This window comes from Heterocephalus glaber, unplaced genomic scaffold (assembly GCF_053883595.1).
Source record: "Heterocephalus glaber isolate CG9 unplaced genomic scaffold, H.glaber_assembly_v1.0 deba00000331, whole genome shotgun sequence".
Taxonomy (NCBI): domain Eukaryota; kingdom Metazoa; phylum Chordata; class Mammalia; order Rodentia; family Bathyergidae; genus Heterocephalus; species Heterocephalus glaber.
The window spans coordinates 35,560,531-35,582,641 of NW_028258142.1; the positions used below are offsets into that span (position 1 = coordinate 35,560,531).

At 37.6% G+C, this 22,111-nt stretch overlaps 1 protein-coding gene and 1 non-coding gene across 2 annotated transcripts in view; both read left to right on the forward strand.

The window, feature by feature from the left end:
- Positions 1–22,111, forward strand: part of Pstpip2 (proline-serine-threonine phosphatase interacting protein 2) — a 118,592-nt gene that overhangs the window by 78,334 nt on the left and 18,147 nt on the right. The window contains exons 7-11 of the mRNA XM_004855082.3: positions 11,368–11,466; positions 11,954–11,999; positions 13,047–13,126; positions 20,692–20,790; positions 21,909–22,005. Coding sequence (XP_004855139.1) covers positions 11,368–11,466; positions 11,954–11,999; positions 13,047–13,126; positions 20,692–20,790; positions 21,909–22,005 — 421 coding nt within the window. The remainder of the gene's footprint in view (positions 1–11,367; positions 11,467–11,953; positions 12,000–13,046; positions 13,127–20,691; positions 20,791–21,908; positions 22,006–22,111) is intronic.
- Positions 2,295–2,427, forward strand: LOC147830103 (small nucleolar RNA SNORA38). The gene has a single exon (XR_015445032.1). It is a non-coding gene; the product is annotated as a small nucleolar RNA SNORA38 (small nucleolar RNA).

Here is a 22,111-nt window from a genome sequence, read left to right on the forward strand (position 1 = left end):
GATGGAAGTTTAGACTCTCCCCTTGGCCTTTGCTGGCACATTGGGGATGGGGGCCCAGTTTTTTATGTGGTGTTTAGTGGCAGTAGAATGGTTATTTTCACTTGATCTTAGCCAAAAGGCCAAGAAGCAATAGAATGATTATTTTCTTTTTAAATTTGTTATTAGTATATGTTTTAGTACATAATGATTATTCATTGTGAATATTTTCTAAAGCTTGGTCTTCTGCTAAGCTGCCCCTTTTCTAGTGTTTTGGCTAGAGAGAACATGATTTTGTTGAGGTTCTTTTGGTCTGTGATCACTGGTGTTTTTGAGCTGCCTGCTTCTGTGGCATTCAGACTATGATATATGAAGGAAAAAAGAGGCCCAGGAAACTTACTATTGGGTTGCTCTTTGAGTCCAAGTTCACTAGCCAGTCTGCCTTCTCTCATCTTTAGAACCTTATGTTTGTTTTATGCATAATGATTAGGGTTTTTAATTCTACCAGTGTGGAAAAGCATAACTGTTCCATCTTTCCAGAAGCCTGGAAAGCCTCTCTAAAAGATATTTTGCAGCTAGGCATGGTGGTGCATGTCTGTAATCCCAGCACTCGGGAGGCTGAGGCAGGAGGATCTCTTGAGTTTGAGGCCAGCCTGGGCTACATAGTGAATTCAAGGCCCACCTGAACTACATAGAGAGACCCTGTCTTAAAAAACCAAAAATAAATAAATAAATAGAATAAAAGATATTTTGCAATATCTTTCTGGTGCTATAAATGTAATCACACCCCATCAATCTTTTAAAAAATTATTTATTTTAATTACCTTTTTATTAGTACATATTTGCAATACATAATGAATACATTCACTGTGGAAACTGGTACATATATAGGTGTACTGCATGTTAGTCCTTTTTATTTCGTCTTCCCCTCCTCTCCTGCCACTTTTCCTCCATCTCTAGATCCCCTTCTCATCTGTAAAACCTCTACCTCTCTGTTTCCTATTATCTGTCATTTATTTTACTCTTTAAATTATTTATTACTTTGGGTTTCTCAGGTAAGAGAAATCATGTGATATTTAAGTTTGTGTGTCTGATTTGTTTCACTAAGCATTATGGTCTGCCGGTCCCTCCATTTTTCTACAAATAACTCAAATTTGTACTTCTTTATGGCTGATGTACATACATATATATATATATATATATATATATATATATATATACATTTTTATTATCCATTCATCTGTTAAAAGGCTTCTTCCAAGATTTACCTATTAAGAGTTATGCTGTTGGGGCTGGGGATTTAGCTCAGTGGTAACACTGCCTGGCTTGCAAGCTCAAGGACCTGAGTTCGATCGCCGGTACCAAAAAAAAAAAAAAAAAAAAAAAGAGTTATGCTGCTATTAAAGGTGAATACCCCATCAATCTTAGGCTAAGAATTTAAGACTTCAGGAACCATCCAAAATATGAATAACAAAGGCATGAAAATATTCAATGATGAAAATTGTAAATGACCTAGTAACTGACAGTTGGAGAAGGGTTAAATATATTTGGTAGCCTTTTAAAATACAATTATAAGGACTGTATTAGAACAGAGAAAAACTACTTAATGTGTCATATTAAAAAATAAAAATGGATAGACAAAAAATGATAACTTGTATAATAAAATTTAAGACTTTTTTCTTTTGGTACTGGGGATTGAACCCATGGCCTTCACAATGAACTATGTCCCCAGCCCTTTTTTATTTTTTATTTTGAGAAAAGTTCTTGCTAAGTAGCTGATTTGCCTAGGCTAGGCTTAAACTTGCAATCCTCCTGCCTTGGCCTCCCATAGGGCTGGGAATACAGGTGTGTACCATTATATGTGGCTTAAGATTTCTTTATAGTAAAAGAAAAATATTATCACCTTATATATACTTCTATGATAGATGAAACACTTAGAAAAATATTTGAGACTTACATACCTTATAGCTGCTTAGTGATCCTAATATACACTGAAGTCTTAAAAATCAATTAAAATTAAAAATGCTCTAATAGAAAAGTAGGCAAAAGACAGAATAGGAAGGATAAACCACTTTATTTCTTACCTTTTAAAAGTTTACACTATATGGAGAAGCTAGTCAAGAAATCAAGTATAATACAGTATAATATCAGAGATATGGTACTCAAAACATGTCTTTTGGAAATGTAATAATTTACAGAATACTTGCTATATGTCAAGCAATGAAACTACTTTAGTAATAATGAAAGACATGGAAATAAGACAATATGCTAGGATTTTTTTTCCTCAGTGTTTAGATAAGATTAAAAATATTGACTAGCCCTCCTACAAAGGCGTGTCTTTGGTTCCTTGTCTTTGGAGACATAAGAATTGGAGGCAAAACAAAAATGTGGATTTGGAGACATCTGGGGCCGGCTGCTGGCCACAGGCTCAAGATCAACGATCTCACATTAAAAAAAAAAAATACTAAGCTTGGTGTTGGTGAGAGCATGAGGAAATAATTACTTCTATATAATATTAGTAGGAGTATAAATCAATGCAACCATTTCAGCAGGAAGTCTGATGTATAAATGCTTTTTTTGCCAGACAATTACACTTTTAAGAATTTGTCCTGTGTATCTCACACAGTACTCCAAATAAAATTAGTGTATTGGTTACTTTTTCTGCAACTACTGACAGGATCATTGGCTTTTTCCTTTCTTCTGTTAAAGTGATGACTTTTGGGGGTGGATCTTCCCATGGTGAACCAACACTGCCATCTCTATAATAAAACCACTTTCTACATACTGCAGATCTGACTTCTAATAGTTTGTTTTGTTAAACAAATTTTTATCTATCTTCATACTTTTTTCTTCTATTATCTTTATCCAGTTTTAGTTATTAGCACAATGTTGATTTCCTAAAATGAGAGGAGAAATGTTCCTTCTTTTTTCTGCTTTAAATGTTTGATACAATTCATCAGTTAAAATGTGTATGAGCTTGTTGTCATATAGGCAGGCTTTTAAGCTACAAATACACTTTCTTTAATAGGTGCTATTCAAATTTTATACTTCTTCTAGAGTCAGTTTCATCAATTTGTCTTCCAAGGTACTTCATAGAAGTTGTCAAATTTATTTCAAAAAAGATTTTTGTAATATGCTTTCTATATCCTTTTAAATTCTGTAAAATCTGTGGTAATGGGTTCCACTGTTCCCAGCCCAGAGGAAGGGGCTTCTGGGCCACCGTTCCACCGCTCCCAGCATAGAGGAGGTGAGCCGTGTGGACGCCAGCAGCACCTTACCCCCATCAAAATAAGAAAACATGTAAACAAGTCTCAAAACCAGACTTCCAGATCACCTACAGCAACCCCAAAGGGAAAGGAGATGGAACACTCTGATACTCAACCACCTGGAACCCCTGAACTGGCAACAAAAGAGGATCTGGAAAAAATGAAATCAGAAATAATTTCTCAGATAACAGCAGAGATTGTGCCCATAGTGCAAGACATGATTAATAAATCTAGAGAGGACACAGATTAAAAAAAAAATAGAGGAGCTGAGGAACATGATGGAATCCCAACATAGGAAAAAAATGGAATCTATAAAACTGATGCAAACAGATTTCCAGGAGATTAAAAACTCCATTGAAAGTCTACACAGCAAAATGAGCCAATTTGAGGACAGAATTTAAGATATAGAAGATAGGTTTGCAATTAGTGACCAGGAAAAGAAAAATTGCTTCAAAATTGTAAGGGAACATGAGAAATCAATCCAGCAGCTTCTAGACGATGCAAAGAAGAATAACATAAGACTGATTGGAGTCAACAAAGAAACAGGAGAGAGTGCAGATGACATAAAAAACTGTTCACAGAAGTAATGGCAGAAAACTTCCCAAGCAGGGGAAAAGAACTTGACATACAGATAAGTGAGGCATACAGGACTCCAACTAGCCGTGGTCAAAAAAAAAATCTACACATAGGCATATAATTGTTAAGATTCCAGAAACACAACAGAAGAACAAAGTTCTCCAAGCAGTCAGAGAAAAGAAACAAATCACATACAAAGGAAAGCCCATCAGAATCACAGCAGACTTCTCAACTCAAACCCTCAAGGCAGGAAGAGATTGGAGTGATGTATTCCAAGCCCTAAAAGAAAACAGCCTCCAACCCAGATTGAAGTACCTTGCAAAACTATCTTTCAAAATTGATGGAGAAATAAGATACTTTCATGACAAAGATCACCTTAGGAACTTCATGAATACCAAACCAGCACTCCAAAAAATTTTAGATAATATCCTAGGAACAGACAATGGGGATCACAAGCCCAGGAACCACAGCAGAATGAATCCATTGGGCATGAAATGAAATTAAATGCAAAGGGGGAGAATCCAACAAAAAGAAAAAGTCATGACAATGATAAGTCAATACATATCAGTTATAACCATCAATGTTAATGGTCTCAATTCACCAATCAAAAGAAGCAGACTGGCAGGATGTGTCAAGAAGCAAAATCCAACAATATGCTGCATACAAGAAACACACTTAATTCAAAAAGAAACTTATAGATTGAAAGTTAAAGGGTGGAAAACAATACTCCATGCAATGGGAACCTGAAAAAAAGCAGGAGTAATTATCCTCTTTGCAGATCAAGTGGATTTCAAACCACCACTGATTAAGAGAGACAAAGAAGGATGCTGCATCCTTGTAAAGGGAAGAATCCAACAGGAAGAGATGACAATCTTAAATATCTATGCACCAAACACTAGTGCACCCAACTATATAAAAAAATACTAATGGACATGAAAAGTCATATATGCACTAATACAGTAGTACTGGGGGACCTCAATACTCCATTGTCACAAATAGATAGATCAACTAGACAAAAAATAAGTAATGAAATACTAGAACTCAATTGAACTCTTGAACAAATGAACTTAACAGATGTTTACAGAGTCTTCCACCTCACAAAATCAGAATACACTTTGTTTTCAGCTGCACACAGGTCATTCTCCAAAGTAGACCACATACTCACTCATAGAACATGTTTAGGTAAGTGCAAAGGAATTGAAGTTATCCCCTGTATATTATCAGACCATATTGTGATGAAATTGGAGATCAATAGCAAAAGAAACTGCAAAAATTACATAAACACATGGAAATTGAATAACACACTTCTGCATAACCAATGGGTTACAAAGAAAATTAAAGAAGAAATCAGAGAGTTCCTACAATTAAATGACAATGACAGTACAACATATCAGAATCTATGGGACACAATGAAAGCAGTCTTACGAAGCAAATTCACAGCAGTGAATACACATATTAGGAAAACAGAGCGAGCCCAATTAAACAACCTGATGTAAACTCAAGCTTCTAGGAAAAGGTAGAGCCAGGACAACCCCAAAGCTCATACAAGGGAGGAAATTATAAAGATCAGAGGAGAAATCAATGCAATGGGGACTAAGAGAATGATACAAAAAATTAATGAAGCCAAGAGGTTCTTTGAAAGAATCAACAAAATTGACAAACCCTTAGCCAACCTTATCAGAAAAATGAAAGAAAAGGCCCAAATCCATGCAATTAGGAATGAAAAGGGTGAAATTACAACAGACCCAGCAGAAATCCAGAGGATCATCAATACCTACTTCCAGAACCTATATGCCAATAAGACGGACAACACAGAAGACATGGACAGATTCCTAGATACGTATGAATTACCAAAGGTGAATGAAGACCTACAAATTCTAAACGACCCAATATCAACCAAGGAATTTGAAAACGTAATAAAAATCTTACCAACTAAGAAAAGCCTGGGCCCTGATAGCTTCACTGTTGAATTCTACAAGACATTTAGAGAGGAACTACTGCCACTACTGTTTAAACTCTTCAATGAAATTGAAAGGGAAGCAATACTCCCAAATTCATTCCTGGAAGCAAGCATCACCTTGATCCCCAAAGCACAGAAAGACCCAACTGAAAAAGAGAACTATAGGCCAATCTCACTAATGAACATAGATGCAAAAATCCTTAACAAGATACTGGCAAATAGAATGCAGATCATCAAGAAGATCATACACCCTGATCAAGTGGGATTCATCCCAGAGATGCAGGGATGGTTCAACATACACAAATCAATCAATGTAATACACTTTATCAATAGAGCCAAGGAAAAAACCATGTGTTTATCTCCATAGATGCAGAAAAAGCATTTGACAAAATCCAACATGCATTTATGATAAAAACCCTACAAAAAATTGGAATAGATGGTCTCTACCTCAAACTGATAGAAGCCATCTATGAAAAACCAACAGCCAATATCATACTAAATGGTCAAAAACTGAAATCCTTCACACTCAAATCAGGAACAAGACAAGGATGTCCACTGTCACCACTCTTGTTCAATATAGTTCTGGAAACATTAGCCACGGCAATTAGACAAGAGAAAGAAATAAAAGGAATAAAGATAGGAAATGAAGAAGTCAAATTGTCATTCTTTGCAGATGACATGATACTCTATATAGAAGACCCCAAGAACTCCACCAAAAGTATTCTAGATTTAATAACCAAATTCAGTCAAGTAGCTGGTTACAAGGTCAACACACAAAAATCAATAGCTTTCCTCTGCACCAATGACAGACTCACTGAGAGAGAAATAGGGCAAATAATTCCTTTCACAATAGCATCCAAAAAACTGAAATACCTAGGAATCATCCTAATGAAAGAAATCAAAGACCTCTTCTTGGAAAACTATGGCACTCTGAAAAGAGAGATTGAAGATGATATCAGAAAATGGACAGACAGCCCCTGCTCCTGGGTAGGAAGGATCAATATAGTGAAAATGGCCATACTGCCAAAACTGCTATATAGATTTAATGCAATTCCAATTGAGATCCCAGCAGCATACTTCATAGACCTTGAGAAAACAATTCAAAAATTCATTTGGAACAAGAAGAGACCCAGAATAGCAAAAGCAATTCTAGGTAATGGAGACATGGCAGGGGGTATCACAATCCCCAACCTGCAACTCTACTACAAAGCTACTGTGATAAAAACAGCATGGTACTGGCAAAGAAACAGACTTGAGGACCAGTAGAACAGATTAGAAGATGCGGAAACAACACCAGACACACTCAGCCATCTCATCTTCAACAAAGGAGCCAAACACCCTCACTGGAGGAAAGATAGCCTCTTTAATAAGTGATGCTGGAAAAACTGGGCTTCAACTTGCCAAAGATTAAAACTAGACCTGTATCTCTCACCATGCACTAAACTGAAATCAAAATGGATTAAAGATCTAAATATTAAAATAGAAACTCTGAACCAGTTGGAACAGAGGTTAGGTAGAACCCTTGAAGACATCAGTGTAGGAAAAGATTTTATGAACAAAACCTCAGTTGCCCGTGAACTAGCACAAACAATCAACAAGTGGGATCTCTTCTTATTAAAAGGCTTCTGTACAGCAAGAAAAGCCACCAACAGTGTGAGGAGACAACCCACAATGTGAGAAAAAATCTTCACCTGCTGTTCCCCAGACAAAGGTCTACTATCTCGATTCTATAAAGAACTTTAAAAAGATCAGACCTCCCAAATTTAAAGACCCAATCCAAAAATGGACATCTGAAATGAACAGACATTTCTCAGACAAAGAAGTAGAAATAGCAAATATATGAAAAAGTGTTCAACATCACTGGTCATTCGAGAGATGCAAATGAAAACAACGCTGAGATTCCACTTCACTCCAGAAAGAATGGCTGCTATCAAGAAATCAACCAATAACAAATGCTGGCAGGGCTGTGGGGAAAGAGGAACACTGCTCCACTGCTGGTGGGAGTGTAGACTGGTGCAAGCACTGTGGAAATCAGTATGGAGATACCTCAAAGAACTAGGACTGGAAGCCCCATTTGACCCAGCTATTCCCCTGCTGGGTATCTTCCCCAAAGAATTAAAAGCATCATACCTCAGTGATACATGTGTACCCATGTTTATAGCAGCACAATTTGTAATAGCTAAAACTTGGAAACAGCCCGAATGCCCATCAACTGGAGACTCGATAAAGAAAATGTGGTTTGGGCCAGGGATTTAGCTGAGTGGTTTTGCTGCCTCCTGTACAAGCACAAGGACTGGAGTTCGATCCCCAGTACCAAAACAAAACAAAACAAAATGTGTCTTTTTTTAATAAAATGGAGTAGTACTCAGCCATAAAAAATGAGAAATTAGAGACATTTATAGCTAAATGGATGAACATTGAGGCCATACTCTTAAGTGAAATAAACAGGATACACATGTGTAAATACCGAATAGTTTCTCTGTGAGAAACTGAAAGTGTAAATAAGGACTAAAAGGTGTAATAGATAATGTGAAATAGGAAGAAAAGGGGCAAAGGGGAAGGGGAAGTGGGAGGGGTAGGGAAAAGGAAAGAAGGGAGTGGAATGAATATGAGAAAATGTAAAAGGGAAACAAAGTCTTTGTAAATAGGGAGGGATGGAGGGGTTGAAGGGAGGGCAGGGGAAGGGGGAAAAATAAAAACCAAGAGAGATTATGTAAAGGTGCAAATTTCCAATGATGAATGTCATTATATTGTGTATCTAAATTGTACCAATAAAATAAAATTTAAAAAAAATCTGTCTTAATGTCCTCTAAATCTTAATAATTGTAATTTAAAAAATGTATAATTGATTATGTGAAATAGGAAGAAAAGGTTTAAAGGAGTAGGGGAAGTGGGAGGGGTAGAGGAAAGGAAAGAAAGGAAAAGAAAAATATGAGGAAAGGAAAAAAATGGAAACAAATTCTTTGTAAATAGGGAAGAGTGGAGGGGGTGAAGGGAGGGCAGGGGAATGGGGAAAAAAAATAAGAACCAAGATACGTCATGTAAAGGTACAAGATCCCAATGATGAATGCAACTGTATTATATACCTAAAATGTACCAATAAACTTAATGGAAAAAAGTTAGTGTATTGGCATGTCTAAAGAATGAGAAACAAGGTAAATATCCATCAATGGAGAGCTGATTAAGAAAATTATGCCAAATTAACCTATTTAAGTCATATGTGTGTTTTACAACTATTGAAAGTTTTGAGTTACAGGGATCATGCTTGATACAGAAAAACGTTTCCAACATATTGTTGCATGAAAAGAATTGTTACATGGATATTGTTACATGAATATCATGTTATTGCACTTGTGAAAAATTATGAACTCGTATTTCTATAGATGATAGCATACAGAGAGAATTGTAAGCTTCTTTACTGAAAGGCTAACTAGCTGAAATGCAGAGGATGCTGAGAAGTGTAGGGAAGCACATGAAGTATTTGGTAAGCACAAACCATCTCTACAAAGGTTACTTTATTTTAAAACATTAGTATTAACTTCAATTTTCATGGTTTTGTGGGTTGAATTCCATGTATAAATACAATTTTGTTTATAAATTGGTAATAGCGGGCCAAGGATTTAGCTCAGTGGTTTTGCCACCTGCTGCACCAGTGCAAGGACCCGGGTTCAATCCCCAGTACCAAAAAAAAAAAAAAAAAAATAGTAATAGCTATAGGAATACAGCTTATCTGCTTTTATTTTTTATATATATTTGGGAACAAATATATATTATATGCATTTGTATATAAAATCCTTGCTTTACAGAGGGCAGAACTGATGCATAGAAAGACTAAATAATTTACTTAAGAACATCCAGACAATGGTGGAGCTAGGATTTGAACTGTTGTCCTTGATTCGAACCTATACCCTCAGGGTTAGCACTTTATCTCCAGTTCACAGGCACCCTCAGAGAAACCAGCCAAGCAAGGACCAGAACTCAGTGTCTTAATTCCTGAGCACATTTTCTCCACCATTTTTATTGATTAGCTAATTGTTTGGGTCAAAAGTTTGGTTTCATTTAAACATGTTAAGGCTTTGTTTCCATAGTTGAACAGAAAATCACTGATTCACTAATGATTATAGTTTGTGAACTGTTTGCATAATATTAGTATTATGGCACAGGATAGCCTGTTACCTATTTTTTTGTGTTTATGTGTTTGTTACTGGAGATCAAACCACTGAGATTCATCCCTAGACCTTTCAATTTTTATTTTGATAAAGAGATGGTCTACTTTTAAGCTGCTTAAAACAACACTCTTTAAATCAAAAAGAAACATGAGGTCCCATTTGACCCAGCTATTCCCCTGCTGGATATTTTCCCAAAATAATTAAAAGAATCATACCACAGAGATATATGTGCACACATGTTTATAGCAGCACAGTTCGTAATAGCTAAAGCTTGGAAACAGCCCAAGTGCCCATCAACTGGAAACTGGATAAAGAAGATGTGGTTTTTTAATAAAATGGAGTACTACTCAGCCATAAAGAACGAGAAACTAGAGTCATTTATAGCTAAATGGATGCATATTGAGGCCATACTCTTAAGTGAAAATAAATAGGACTTGCATGTGTAAATACCAAATAATTTCTTTAGTGTGAGAAACTGAGAGTGTAAATAAGGATTAAAAGGATTAATAGCTAATAATTGATACTTTGAAATAGGAAAAGGTCCAAAGGGGTAGGGGTGGTGGGAGGAGATGGGGAAAGGAAAGAATGGAAAGGAAAAATTATGAGAAAAGAAAAAAAATGGAAATGAAGTCTGTGTAAATAGGGAAGGATGGAGGGGTGAAGGACGCACAGGTAATGGGGAAAAAATAAGAACCAAGATTCATCATGTACAGGCACAAGCACCCAATTATAAATGTAAACGTATTGTATACCTAAAATGTACCAATAAAAGAATTTAAGCAAAAAAATAAAAATAAAAAAAATAAAAAGTAAAGCCAGCAGTCAAAAAAAGGAACATGACTGGGCCAGGGATTTAGCCGGCACCTGCCTCCCAAGCACAAGGTCCTGATTTCAATCCCCAGTACCAAAAAAAAGGAACATGACTGTACTAAGGTGAAAGAAATGTCTTTGGAGGCCCCCAACGATTGTGGCCAGGCACATTAGAATAGTGAGGAATAATTAGAATGTGTTGGTATCAATGAGTAATAATTGCACATAAATTCTGAGAATAATGATTGCTACACAAGTTTTGGATTACATATCATGGAGTTAAATGGATATTTTAATTTTGTCTATTTCAGATTCCATCTTTTGTTTCAGTCAAATTTTAAAGGTCCTGCACATTGTGTTACTAAATTGGAGTTATTACTTCCATGATGAAGTTGCCACTCCATCCATAATTTGGAAGAGGGCTAGAGCCAGAGAGACATTTCAGAGACTGACAGGAATGAGCATGTGCTTTCTGGGAGTCCAAGGTCTCCTAGTGATTGCAGCACTAACCAGAATGCCCTGTTTCTGCTGGGCTTGGAGGCCTAAGGTGGCTACTTTCCAGGATTATAACCTGCTCACTTGTCTTGCTCCTCTCTTTTAAACAACAAAGGCAAAGAAGACCTATGAGCAGAAGTGCCGGGACAAAGATGAGGCAGAGCAAGCTGTCCACCGGAGTGCCAACCTGGTAAACACGAAGCAACAAGAAAAGGTACCTAGGAAGGCTGACAATATGAAAGATTTGAGATTTAAATTTATCAGTTTAAAGCCAACTAACAGCCTTAAAAATCTTTGTTACATATTTGGGGATGGGGCAAGCACTAGGAAGCATGGCCTTGGGGAGCAAAGGATAACAGAAGAGTTCTGATTTATTTTTTTTATCTTTTTCAAAATACAGCTCTTGTATTTGTGGCCTCTTGCTTGGGCAGATTGGAAACTTAATTTTATAAAATCTTGGCATAAGATTGTCAGCAACGAGAGGTCAGGAGTAGGTGTTTAGTAAGACATAGGGCATTATGTTTATGGCCATTTTCCAATAGTGAGAAGATTAAAGGACAGATTGAGTGATTTGCTCGTGAGGGAAAAGTAGATGCAACTTCGACAAGACCTTGTCTTTTCATAGTCACTGCTTTTACACGTGTTTGTCTATGGAAGCCTGGCCCAGCGTTCCCGATCTCTGTTCTTTTTTGTCTCCACAGCTTTTTGTGAAACTGGCAACTTCAAAGACTGCAGTAGAAGACACAGGTGAGGGGGCTTTTCCTCTGGATGGGGAGGGTTAGTGGTGGGGTTTACATTCTCCTAAGTGTGTCTCTGAGAAAAGTAGTTTTACAATAAAGAATATTATGTATTTATGGTAGGGTTAACAAAATATTAGAAGAAGGGAGGAAAAGAAGAGAGAAGAGGGAAGGAAGGGAGAGGAGGGAGGAAGGGAAGGTATGCAAGAACTCCAGAAAGTGGGGGGAAGCACAAGAGTCAGCAGGTTCTAGCTACGACCTGTGGAGGTCTTGCTGCCTTAGGTGTTAAGTGTTTGTTGGCGGTGGAGTCCTGTGGTGGCTGCTTTGGAATTGTTCTGATGTTTTGTGGATAACTGTCCAAAAGACTGTTTCAGCCCTTGCAGCCTTCATCTGCTATGAAAGAAACAGCTGAGGTGTAAGGCCTTGTCATCTCTGAAGTCCAAAACCCAAACCAGAAGTTGTAAAGCTTTCTAATTCCCAGAAATAGGCCTCTTGTGAAGCCCCCCACTTAGGAAACCTCTAAATAAAAAAATCAAAGTATATTAGTTTGTACAAATTTAAAGGAAAACAGCCAGGCATGGTGGTACATGCCTGTAATCCCAGCACTCAGGAAGCTGAGGCAGGAGGATCACTGCGAGTTTGAGGCCAGCTTGGGTTACATAGTGAGTTCAAGGCCAACCTGAACTACATAGTGAGACCATGTGTCAAAAAAAGAAAAAAAATTAAAATATTTATAAAAAATTATTTGCTGAAAAACAAATTATCTTGGTGCTGCTTTTGGGTTCAAGAGAGTTCTCTCTGGATCCTTCATTGGAGATTTTTCCTGAAAATGAAAAGTGCATCGACTACTAAGGCAGAGGTAGATACAGAAAACCCTGGCTGAGGTTCCGCCTCAGCTTTCACTTCCTCCTTGAGGCATTTCTTGCTTAGTGCTTGGTTCACTGTTTAAAGGAAAGTGACAGCCACCTTGTGGCTGTTCAAGGCCTTGTGAGCTCACCACAGCTCCGATGAGCCTGCTGTCTAGTCTCTGAACAGAGGCTCTTTCCTTGCGTTGCAGACAAAGCGTACATGCAGCATGTCAACACGCTGGACAAGATCCGAGAAGACTGGCAGAGCGAGCATGTGAAGGCCTGCGAGGTACCCGGAACCAGAAGCCGCTCAGGAAGGATGGGCTGGTCTTCCACCTTAGACCCTGGAGCACTTACTTCTATAGAAGCAGCACAGACCCTTATATTATAGCACCTCAATTCTCATTTGGTCAAAGAGCTTGAGAGAGAGTTAGAAATGAGGAATTTGAGGAAGAGTGGAAGGAATTGGAATCTTTTCCTTCAAACTGTAGCCTTCTGTCCTTTCCGCGCTCTAACTTCATTTCCCAACTCTGCCCAAGGCTTTAGGCTAATGTTTAGTTAGTGCAGACATGAACCAGCAGATTCAGTTAATGGTTGGTTAGTACAATAATTATCTTTGGGAGCCTGTCCTGTCCTTGCTAGGTTCTGTGGGGAATGCATATAGCTGGTGAGCAGGCTTTGGAGTATTTTTTACTCTTTTCACATTGTTCTTTTCACCACCACTCTCTTTCATTTTCAGCATACAACCTCATGATTAACTGGAGGAAAACTCTAAAAGACAGAATCTGTAAACTTTCTTAAGTTTTTGCCATCTTGTCTACACATCTTCTTACCAGTGGTTCTCCAAGTGAGGTCCCAGGACCAGCAGCATCACTTGGGAACTTGTTAGAGGCAGTTCTCAGACCAACCTCAGACCTGCAAACTCTGGAAGTAGGGTCCAGGAAGCCCTGAATTCAAGTATGAGAACTTGAATTCACAGTCCCCCTTCCTTAACAAGATCATATCCCAGCTGGGTGTGGTGGTACATGCCTGATTTTAATCCCAGCTACTTGGGAAGCTGAGGCAGGAGGATTGCAAGTTTGCAAATTTAGCAAGACCCTGTTTCAAAATAAGGTAAAAAGAGCTGGGGATGTAAATCAGTAGTAGAGCACTTGTCTAGCATGAATAATCCCCAGGAACCTCAAGAAAAAAAAAAATCTCATCTGGCTGGCGTTTCCCAGCCCTTTTACCCCTTGGACATAGCTCCCTTTAATATGAACTGCTATTATCTTGTACACAAACTCAGCTCGTTCCTAGCTTTAGCTTGAAAACCCAGTAGCTGTCACTTCCCATCTGCTATTCTCTCTTCACAACCATACTTTTTTTTTTGGTGCTGAAGATGGAACCCGCAGTCTCAGTGCATGTGCTTTACCACTGTTACACCCCAAACCCCAGTCATGCTTCTTAAAGAAGTCATTTCCAAGTCCTTGTTGGGCCAACCTGACATGGCCTGAGGTTTGCTTTCCTGCAGCTATTCTCCCCTCTTTTATTTATTTATTTAAATTTTTATTAATACGTGTTTGCAGTTCATAATGACTATATTCATTGTGGGGGTTTGGTACATGTACATAACACATCTCAATTCTTTTTTCCTCTTCCCCTCCACCCCCTTTTTTGCCAGCATCAGGTTCATTTATTTATAAGTCCTTATAAAATTAATTATCATACAAATAGCTTGGCTAACAGGCCAAAATACATATAAAACACATAGGACAGTTATAGTAAATCAAGGTACACTTTTAGATACATTGTCCATGCTGGATCACAATAACTTTTTTCTCCTTTTTCCTATTGTCTGTCTTATATCTTGTACTTTATTTATAGATTAAATTTCTTTTTTTTTTTTTTTTTTGGTACCGGGGATTGAACTCAGAACCTTGCACTTGCAAGGCAGGCACCAGAACCACTGAGCTAAATCCCCGGCCCCTTAAATTTCTCATATAAAAGAAAGTGCAATATTTAAGCTTGTGTGCCTGATTTACTTCACTTAACATTATGGTCTCAAGGTGTATCCATTTTCTTACAAATGACTCAAATTTATTCTTTATGGCAGAGCAGTACTCCATTCTATATAAACACCACCTTTTCTTTATCCATCCATCTGTTGATGGACATATAGGCTGCTTCCAAGATTTGGCAGGATTGTGCTACTATAAACATAGGTACGCATACATCACTGTGGTATGATGTCTTTTATTCTTTTGGGAAGATACCTAGAAAGAGAATAGCTGGATCAAATGAAATTCCTAGTTTTAGGGGTTTTTTTTGGGGGGGGGGATTGTTTGTTTGTTTTGTTTTTATGGTACTGGGAATCGAACTTAGGACTTTACACTTGCCAGGCAGGGACGGCGCCACTGAGCTAAATCCCCAGTCCTAGTTTTAGTTTTCTGGAGAATGCTCATACTGATTTCCATAGTGGTTGTACCAGTTTATATTCCATCTAACAATGAAGAAAGGTTCCTTTTTCCCTGCAGCCCCTCCAGCATTTGTTATTGGTTAATTTCTAGATGATAGCTCTTTTTCTGGAGTGAGATGGAATCTCATTTTTGGGGGGGGGTACTGGGGATCGAACTCAGGACCTTACACTTGTGAGGCAGGCACTGTGCCACTGAGCTAAATCCCTGGCCCCTTCATTTGCATTTTTTGAATGGCCAGCAATGTTGAACATTTTTTTCATATATTTATTTCCTTTTGTACTTTTCATTTGGAAGTGTCTATTCTTTTCAGATGCCCTTTTTGATTGGGTCTTTAAATTTGGGGACGATGTAATTTTTTGAGTTCTTTATATATTCTAGATGCTAGTCCTTTGAGGAATAGCTGACAAAATTTTTTTTTCTACTCTGTAGGTTGTCTCTTCATTCTGTTGATGGTTTCTTTTGCTTTACAGAAGCTTTTTAATTTGATGTGATCCCATTTGGTGATACTTGGTAGTATTTCTTGTGTAACCGGGGTTCTGTTTAGAAAGTCTTTGCCTACTCCTATGTCTTCAAGAATTTTACCTATTTTTTATTCCAGCAGAATAAGTGTCTCTTTTAATATTTAGATCTTTGATCCATTTCGATTTTAGTTCAGTGCATGGTGAATGGTATGGATCTAGGTTTAATTTTTGGCGTGTGGATAGCCAGTTTGCCTAGCACCATTTGTTAAAGAGGCTGTCTTTCCTCCAATGAATATATTTGGCCCCTTTGTCAAAAATAAGGTAGCTGAGTTTGCCTAAAGTTGTTTCTGCATCTTCTGTCCTGTTCCCTTGATCCACAAGTGTGTTTTTCTACCCTCAATAACATGCTGTTTTTTTAAATTACTAGAGCCTTGTAGTATAACTTGAAGTCTGGGATTGTGATGTTCCCTGCATTGCCCTTGTTGCTAAGAATTACTTTTGCTTTTCTAGGTCTCTTCTAATTCCATATGAATTTTAAGATTGCTTTCTCTAGTTCTATGAGGAATACTATTAGCATTTTGATTGGAATTGCAGTAAATCTGTTTAACAGTTTTGTAAGGATGGCCATTTTGACTGTATTGGTTCTGCCTATCTAAGAACAGGGGATATCTTTCAATTTTCTGATATCTTCTTCTGTCTCCTATTTCAGGATTATATAGTTTTCATTGTAAAGGTCTTTCACTTCATTGGTTAATATCTTTGTTACTTTCCTTGTTATTGAGACAGTACCTGGCAACAGCAAGTTAAAGCAGGAAAGGTTTAATTTAGCTCACAGTTTGTAGAGGTTTCAGTCTATAGTTGGTTGGCTCCAAGGCAGGCATGGCAGAGGGGCATCACAGAGGAGAAACAGTCCATGGCAGAGCAGGGAGGAGGTAGCAAGCTGCAAGCTTCCTTTTCCTTTTCATTTCATCCAGCTACAAGCCTTTTGGTGGTGCCACCCACCCCAGGGGAGGCCTTCCCATTATCCACACCCAGAACTATGCTAAACCAATCAGTGGATTGATATAGTTGTTATACCCTTAATCCATATTCACGCACCTTTAATCCACATTCACACACCCTAGATCCAGCCACCTCTCAAAAGCTACTCCCCCCCACCCCCCTCCCCCGCCTTGCCCCCGTGAGCTCATGAGGCTTTAGGAGAACATCTAGATACAGGCCGTAACAGTTAGATTAATTGCTAAGTATTTCATTTTTTCTGATACTATTGTAAAAGTTATTTTTTCTCTTGGTGAGTTTGTTGTTGGGTACAGGAATGCGATTGATCTTTGAGTGCTGACTATATCCTATTATGATACTGAATTTGGTTATTAATTCTAGGAATCTTTTGGTGGAGTTTTTGGGGTCTTCTATGTAGAGAGTCATGTTGTCTGCAACTAATGATAATTTAACTTCTTCCTTTCCTATCTAGACTTTTATTTCTTTCTCTTGTCTAATTGACCTGGCTAATGTTTTGAAAACTATATTGAACAGGATAGTGGAATCCTTGTCTGGTTCCTGATTTTAGAGGAAATTTTTCAGCTTCTCTTCATTTAGTATGATGTTGCCCATTGGCTTGTCATAGGTGGCATTTATCAGATTAAGATAATGATTTTCTATACTTATTTTCTTCAAAGTTTTCATTATCAGTGGATGTTAGATTGTGTCAAATGCTTTTTCTGCATCTCTTGAGATGATCCTGCGATTTTTCTCCTTGCTTCTGTTAATGTGGTATATTACATTTATTGATTTGTGTATGTTGAACCATCCCTGCATCCCTGGAATGAATCTTACATGGTCATGGGGTATGATCTTTTTTTTTTTTTTTGGTACCGGGGATCGAACTCAGGTCTTTGAGCTTGCGCAGCAGGTGGCAAAACCACTGAGCTAAATCCCTAGCCCTAGGGGTATGATCTTTTTAATGATTTGTTGCATTCTGTTTGCAAGTATGTTATTAGAGATTTTTTCCAGAGATGTTCATTAAAGAGATTGGCCTGTAGTTCTCTTTTTCTGTTTTAGGTATCAGGATGATGCTTGCTTCCATGAATGAATTTGAAACTACTGTTTCCTTTTCAATTTTATTAAAGAGTTTGAGGAGTATTGGCATTAAGTCTTCCCTAAAGTTCTTGTAGAATTTGGTAGTGAATCTGTGGGGACCTGGACTTTTCTTAGTTGATAGTCTCTTTTTTAACTTCTTCAATTTCATTGACTAATATTGGATTATTCAGGATTTTTGTATCTTCTTGGTTCAGCATTGATAGTTCATATGTAACTAGAAATTTATCCATTTCTTCTGAATTTTCCACTTTATTAAAGTACAGGATCTTAAAGTAGCTACTGATGATCTTTTGGATTTTGGTAGAACCCATTGTGATTTTGCTGTTTTCATTTTTAATTACATAGATTTAGATTTTTTTCTTTCCTTATTTTGGTACTATTGGCTAAGGGTTTGTCTGTTTTGTTTAATCTTTCAAAGAACTGGCTCTTTGATTTTTTGTATTTTTTAAATCTCAGTTTCATCAAATTCTGCTCTGATTTTTTTTTTTTTTTGCTTAAATTCTTTCCTTGGTACATTTTAGGTATACAGCACGTTTACTTTTATCATTGGGTGCTTGTACCTGTACATGATGTATCTTGGTTCTTATTTTTTCCCTATTCCCTGTCCTCCCTTCACCACCTCCACCCTTCCCTATTTACAAAGAACTTTGTTTCCATTTTTTCCTTTCTCATAATTTTTTCTCTCCCTTGTGTCCTTTTCCCTTCCCCGCCCACTTCCCCCACCCCTTTGGACCTTTTCTTCCTATTTCAAATTATCAATTATTCGTTTTAATCATTTTAATCCTTATTTACACTTTCAGTTTCTCACACCAGAGAAACTATTTAGTATTTATACATGTGTGTCCTATTTATTTCACTTAAGAGGATGGCCTCAGTATGCATCCATTTAGCTATAAATGTCTCTAGTTTCTTGTTCTTTATGGCTGAGTAGTACTCCATTTTATAAAAAAATCACATCTTTATCCAGTTTCCAGTTGATGGGCACTTGGGCTGTATAATTTCCTTCCTTGTACTAACTTTGGATTTGGATTGTTCTTGTTTTACCAGGACCTTGTGGTGAATGATTATGTTACATATTTGAGATCACTCTCTTTTTCTGGTATGGAATTCTCTGCTATAAACTTCCCTGATAGGACTGCTTTCATTGTGTCTCATAGGTTCCAGTATGTTGTATTGGTATTATTGTTTAATTGTGGGAACTAATTTCTTCTTTAATTTCCTCTGTGACTCATTGATTAGTCAAGAGGGTATTATTTGATTTCCATATGTTTGCATAACTTCTGTGGTATCTTTTGCCACTAATTTCTAGTTTCATTGCAGTTTGATCTGATAATATCCATAGAGTAATTTTTATTCTTTTGCATTTACTTCAGCATGCTTTATTGCTAGTATGTGACCTGTTTTGGAGAGAGAATGTATATTCTGTTGTTTTTGAATAGAACATTCTGTAGATATTTATTAAGTCCATTTGTTTGAAGGTTTGGTTTGGTTTAACTTTGATAGTTCTTTGTTTTTTGTCTAGTTGACTTGTCCTTTTTGGACAGTGGGGTATTGAAGTCCCTTGTTACATTTGTGTTGGTGTTCATCTGATTTTTAACCTCCATTAGTGTTTGTTTTATTAAGTTGGGTGCACCAATATTTGGCATGTATATATTTATAATTGTTATCTCTTCCTGTTGAATTGTTCCCTTAACCAGTGTGTAGTGACCTTCTTTGTCATTTGCTAATATCCAAAAAACTATTGTTCAGACAGTGATTTTTGACTTTTAAAAAATTAATTTTCTTGGTACACTTTTGATACACATAATGATCCCATTCATCGTGGGGAATTTGTATCTGTACATAATATATATTGATTTTTCTTTTTTCCCCATTCCCCTCCCTTCTCTTCATCCCCTCTTCCCCTCCTTATTTACAGAAGCTTTGTTTCCATTTTCCCCCTTCTATTCTCTTTTTTTCCTTTTCCCTTCCCCTTTTGACTTTTTTTATTAAGGAAAAATTTAAGCATATTCAAAGATAAAAGACAAGTGCAAGGGCCCCCACATCCTCCTTATTAACCAGCTTGAACAATTATGACATCTTTTCTGTCAAGTACATTCATCCCAGAGTGGGGGGAGCAGTGTTATGAATCTGGAGCTCTGACAGGCTTCCTTAAGTGGAGATGCCCAGGCAGTTAGAACTGTCTTCTGGAATTCAGGTTAGAATGTTAGCATCTGGGGGATCTTCATTACTTCTTACCTTCAGGACTCTAGCTAACCCTGTTTGTGTTAATATGATTTTAGAATCCATGTTTTAGTCACTTTCCTCATTGCTGGGACAAACTACCCAACACCCATGACTTACAAGGAGGAGAAATTTATTTGGGTTCACAGTTAAGTCCATGGCCAACTGGATCCAAGGCAGGAAGGCATAATGGAAGGCATGGCAGAGGAAGGCTGCTCACCTCATGGTGAACAGGAAGCAGAAAATGAAGCAAGGAGCCAGGAAGGGAGATACACCTTTCCAGGTCATGCCCTCAGTGACCTACCTCTTTTGACTAGACCCTACCTCCTAAAAGCAAGTCAACTGTAATGCCCCCATAATCTAATCTTCCAAAAGCCCCACTTATGAGTGCATGAAGCTCTGGGGGACATCTAGACATAAACCAGAATAATCCATTTGTATTATTTGTCTGTGGTAAGAGTTTATGAGCTCCCTCAATGGTGGTGGTAAGAAGTATCCTATAAATTGAGCAATAAGCTTACAGATAATTGAGAGTTGACACTGTTTAAGTGACCACAATCTAAATGAATGCTCCTTTTCTCTGTATACATAGATACTCATAGCTCTTTTTTCTGTAGGTGTTTGAAGCTCAAGAATGTGAACGAATAAACTTCTTACGGAATGCACTGTGGTTACATTTGAATCAGTTGTCACAACAGTGCGTCACAAGTGATGAGGTATGTCAGAGGCATCCACAAAGGACTGTGGCTCTTCATATTTGATTCATTAGAGTGGAAAGAACCGTAGACACTTGCTAGGTCATCCTACTCCACTGCTTTCATTTGAGATCCAGAGAGGTAAAGTGACTTGTTCAAGGCCACACTGTGACTTGATATAAGGACCCAGATAAACATGTGATCTCCCTGACTCCTGGTCCAGTTTGCTACCATAATTAGAAAGAATGAACAAATTCAGAGTTAGGGCAGGAAAGCAGAGAAGGGAACCCAAACCCAGATTAATTTTTGGGAGATAGAGATGTCACAGCATGAATGAGAATCCCAGTTCCAGTCTGGGGTAGGATCATTCGGGCCAGCACCCATTACTCGCACACTGACCTATGTGGGTAATGGTCTCTCCAGGGCTTAAGGTTTTCTCCCACAGCATTCCCACGGCCATTATCCAGTATTAGGCAAAGCAATAGTAATTGAGTTCCAAGATCTTACATCATCACAAGCTTCATTGCTAAGAAATAGCCACTCTCACCTAGATGGAACATTCCATTTAGAAGACACTGCCTTTGCTTAGCAACACTGCTAGCTTTTTGAACATAGCACTTTTAGGATAAACGTTAAATGAATTAGTCATAGTTCAAGGAAGACTATGTCTTGATTGCCCATAGAATTGAATGGAAGGATTTTTTTTCAGGTTAAGTAATTGCCTTTGTAGTTGTATGTGTTGTTGATCTTATGTCATGGTATTTGGTATCTAGTATTTGGTTCCATCAGGTTTTTAAAACATTTTTTTTAGCAAAATCTTTTTTTTTTTTTGGTGCTGGGGATAGAACTTGGGTCCTTGTGCTTGTGAGGCAGGCAGTGGAACCACTGAGCTAAATCCCCAGGCCAGCAAAATTTTTATATTCCCACAAAAATACATTTTCTGGCATCTTTTAAAAAATTTAATAGCACAGATGTACCAGAGACAAACCATTATATAAATCCGAGACTTGGGAATTTTTTTCTTTTCAAAACAATGTAATTTGAAAAAGAGCCATTCATCTACACCTTCATTTCTAAAGAACCATGTCACAATCATCATCAGCATACCTTTGCTTAATTATTTATCTTCTTTTTGTTAGATGTATGAACAAGTCCGTAAGAGTTTAGAAATGTGCAGCATTGAGAAGGACATTGAGTACTTTGTGAATCAACGCAAAACTGGCCAGATTCCACCAGGTGAATGGGTTGGCAGGGTGGGCAGGGTTACATAGGCAATTCTGTTTGTCTTTCTTGTCCAGTGTTATTGAGGACATAAGACACTTGCTGTGTTAGCTTTCTGTCA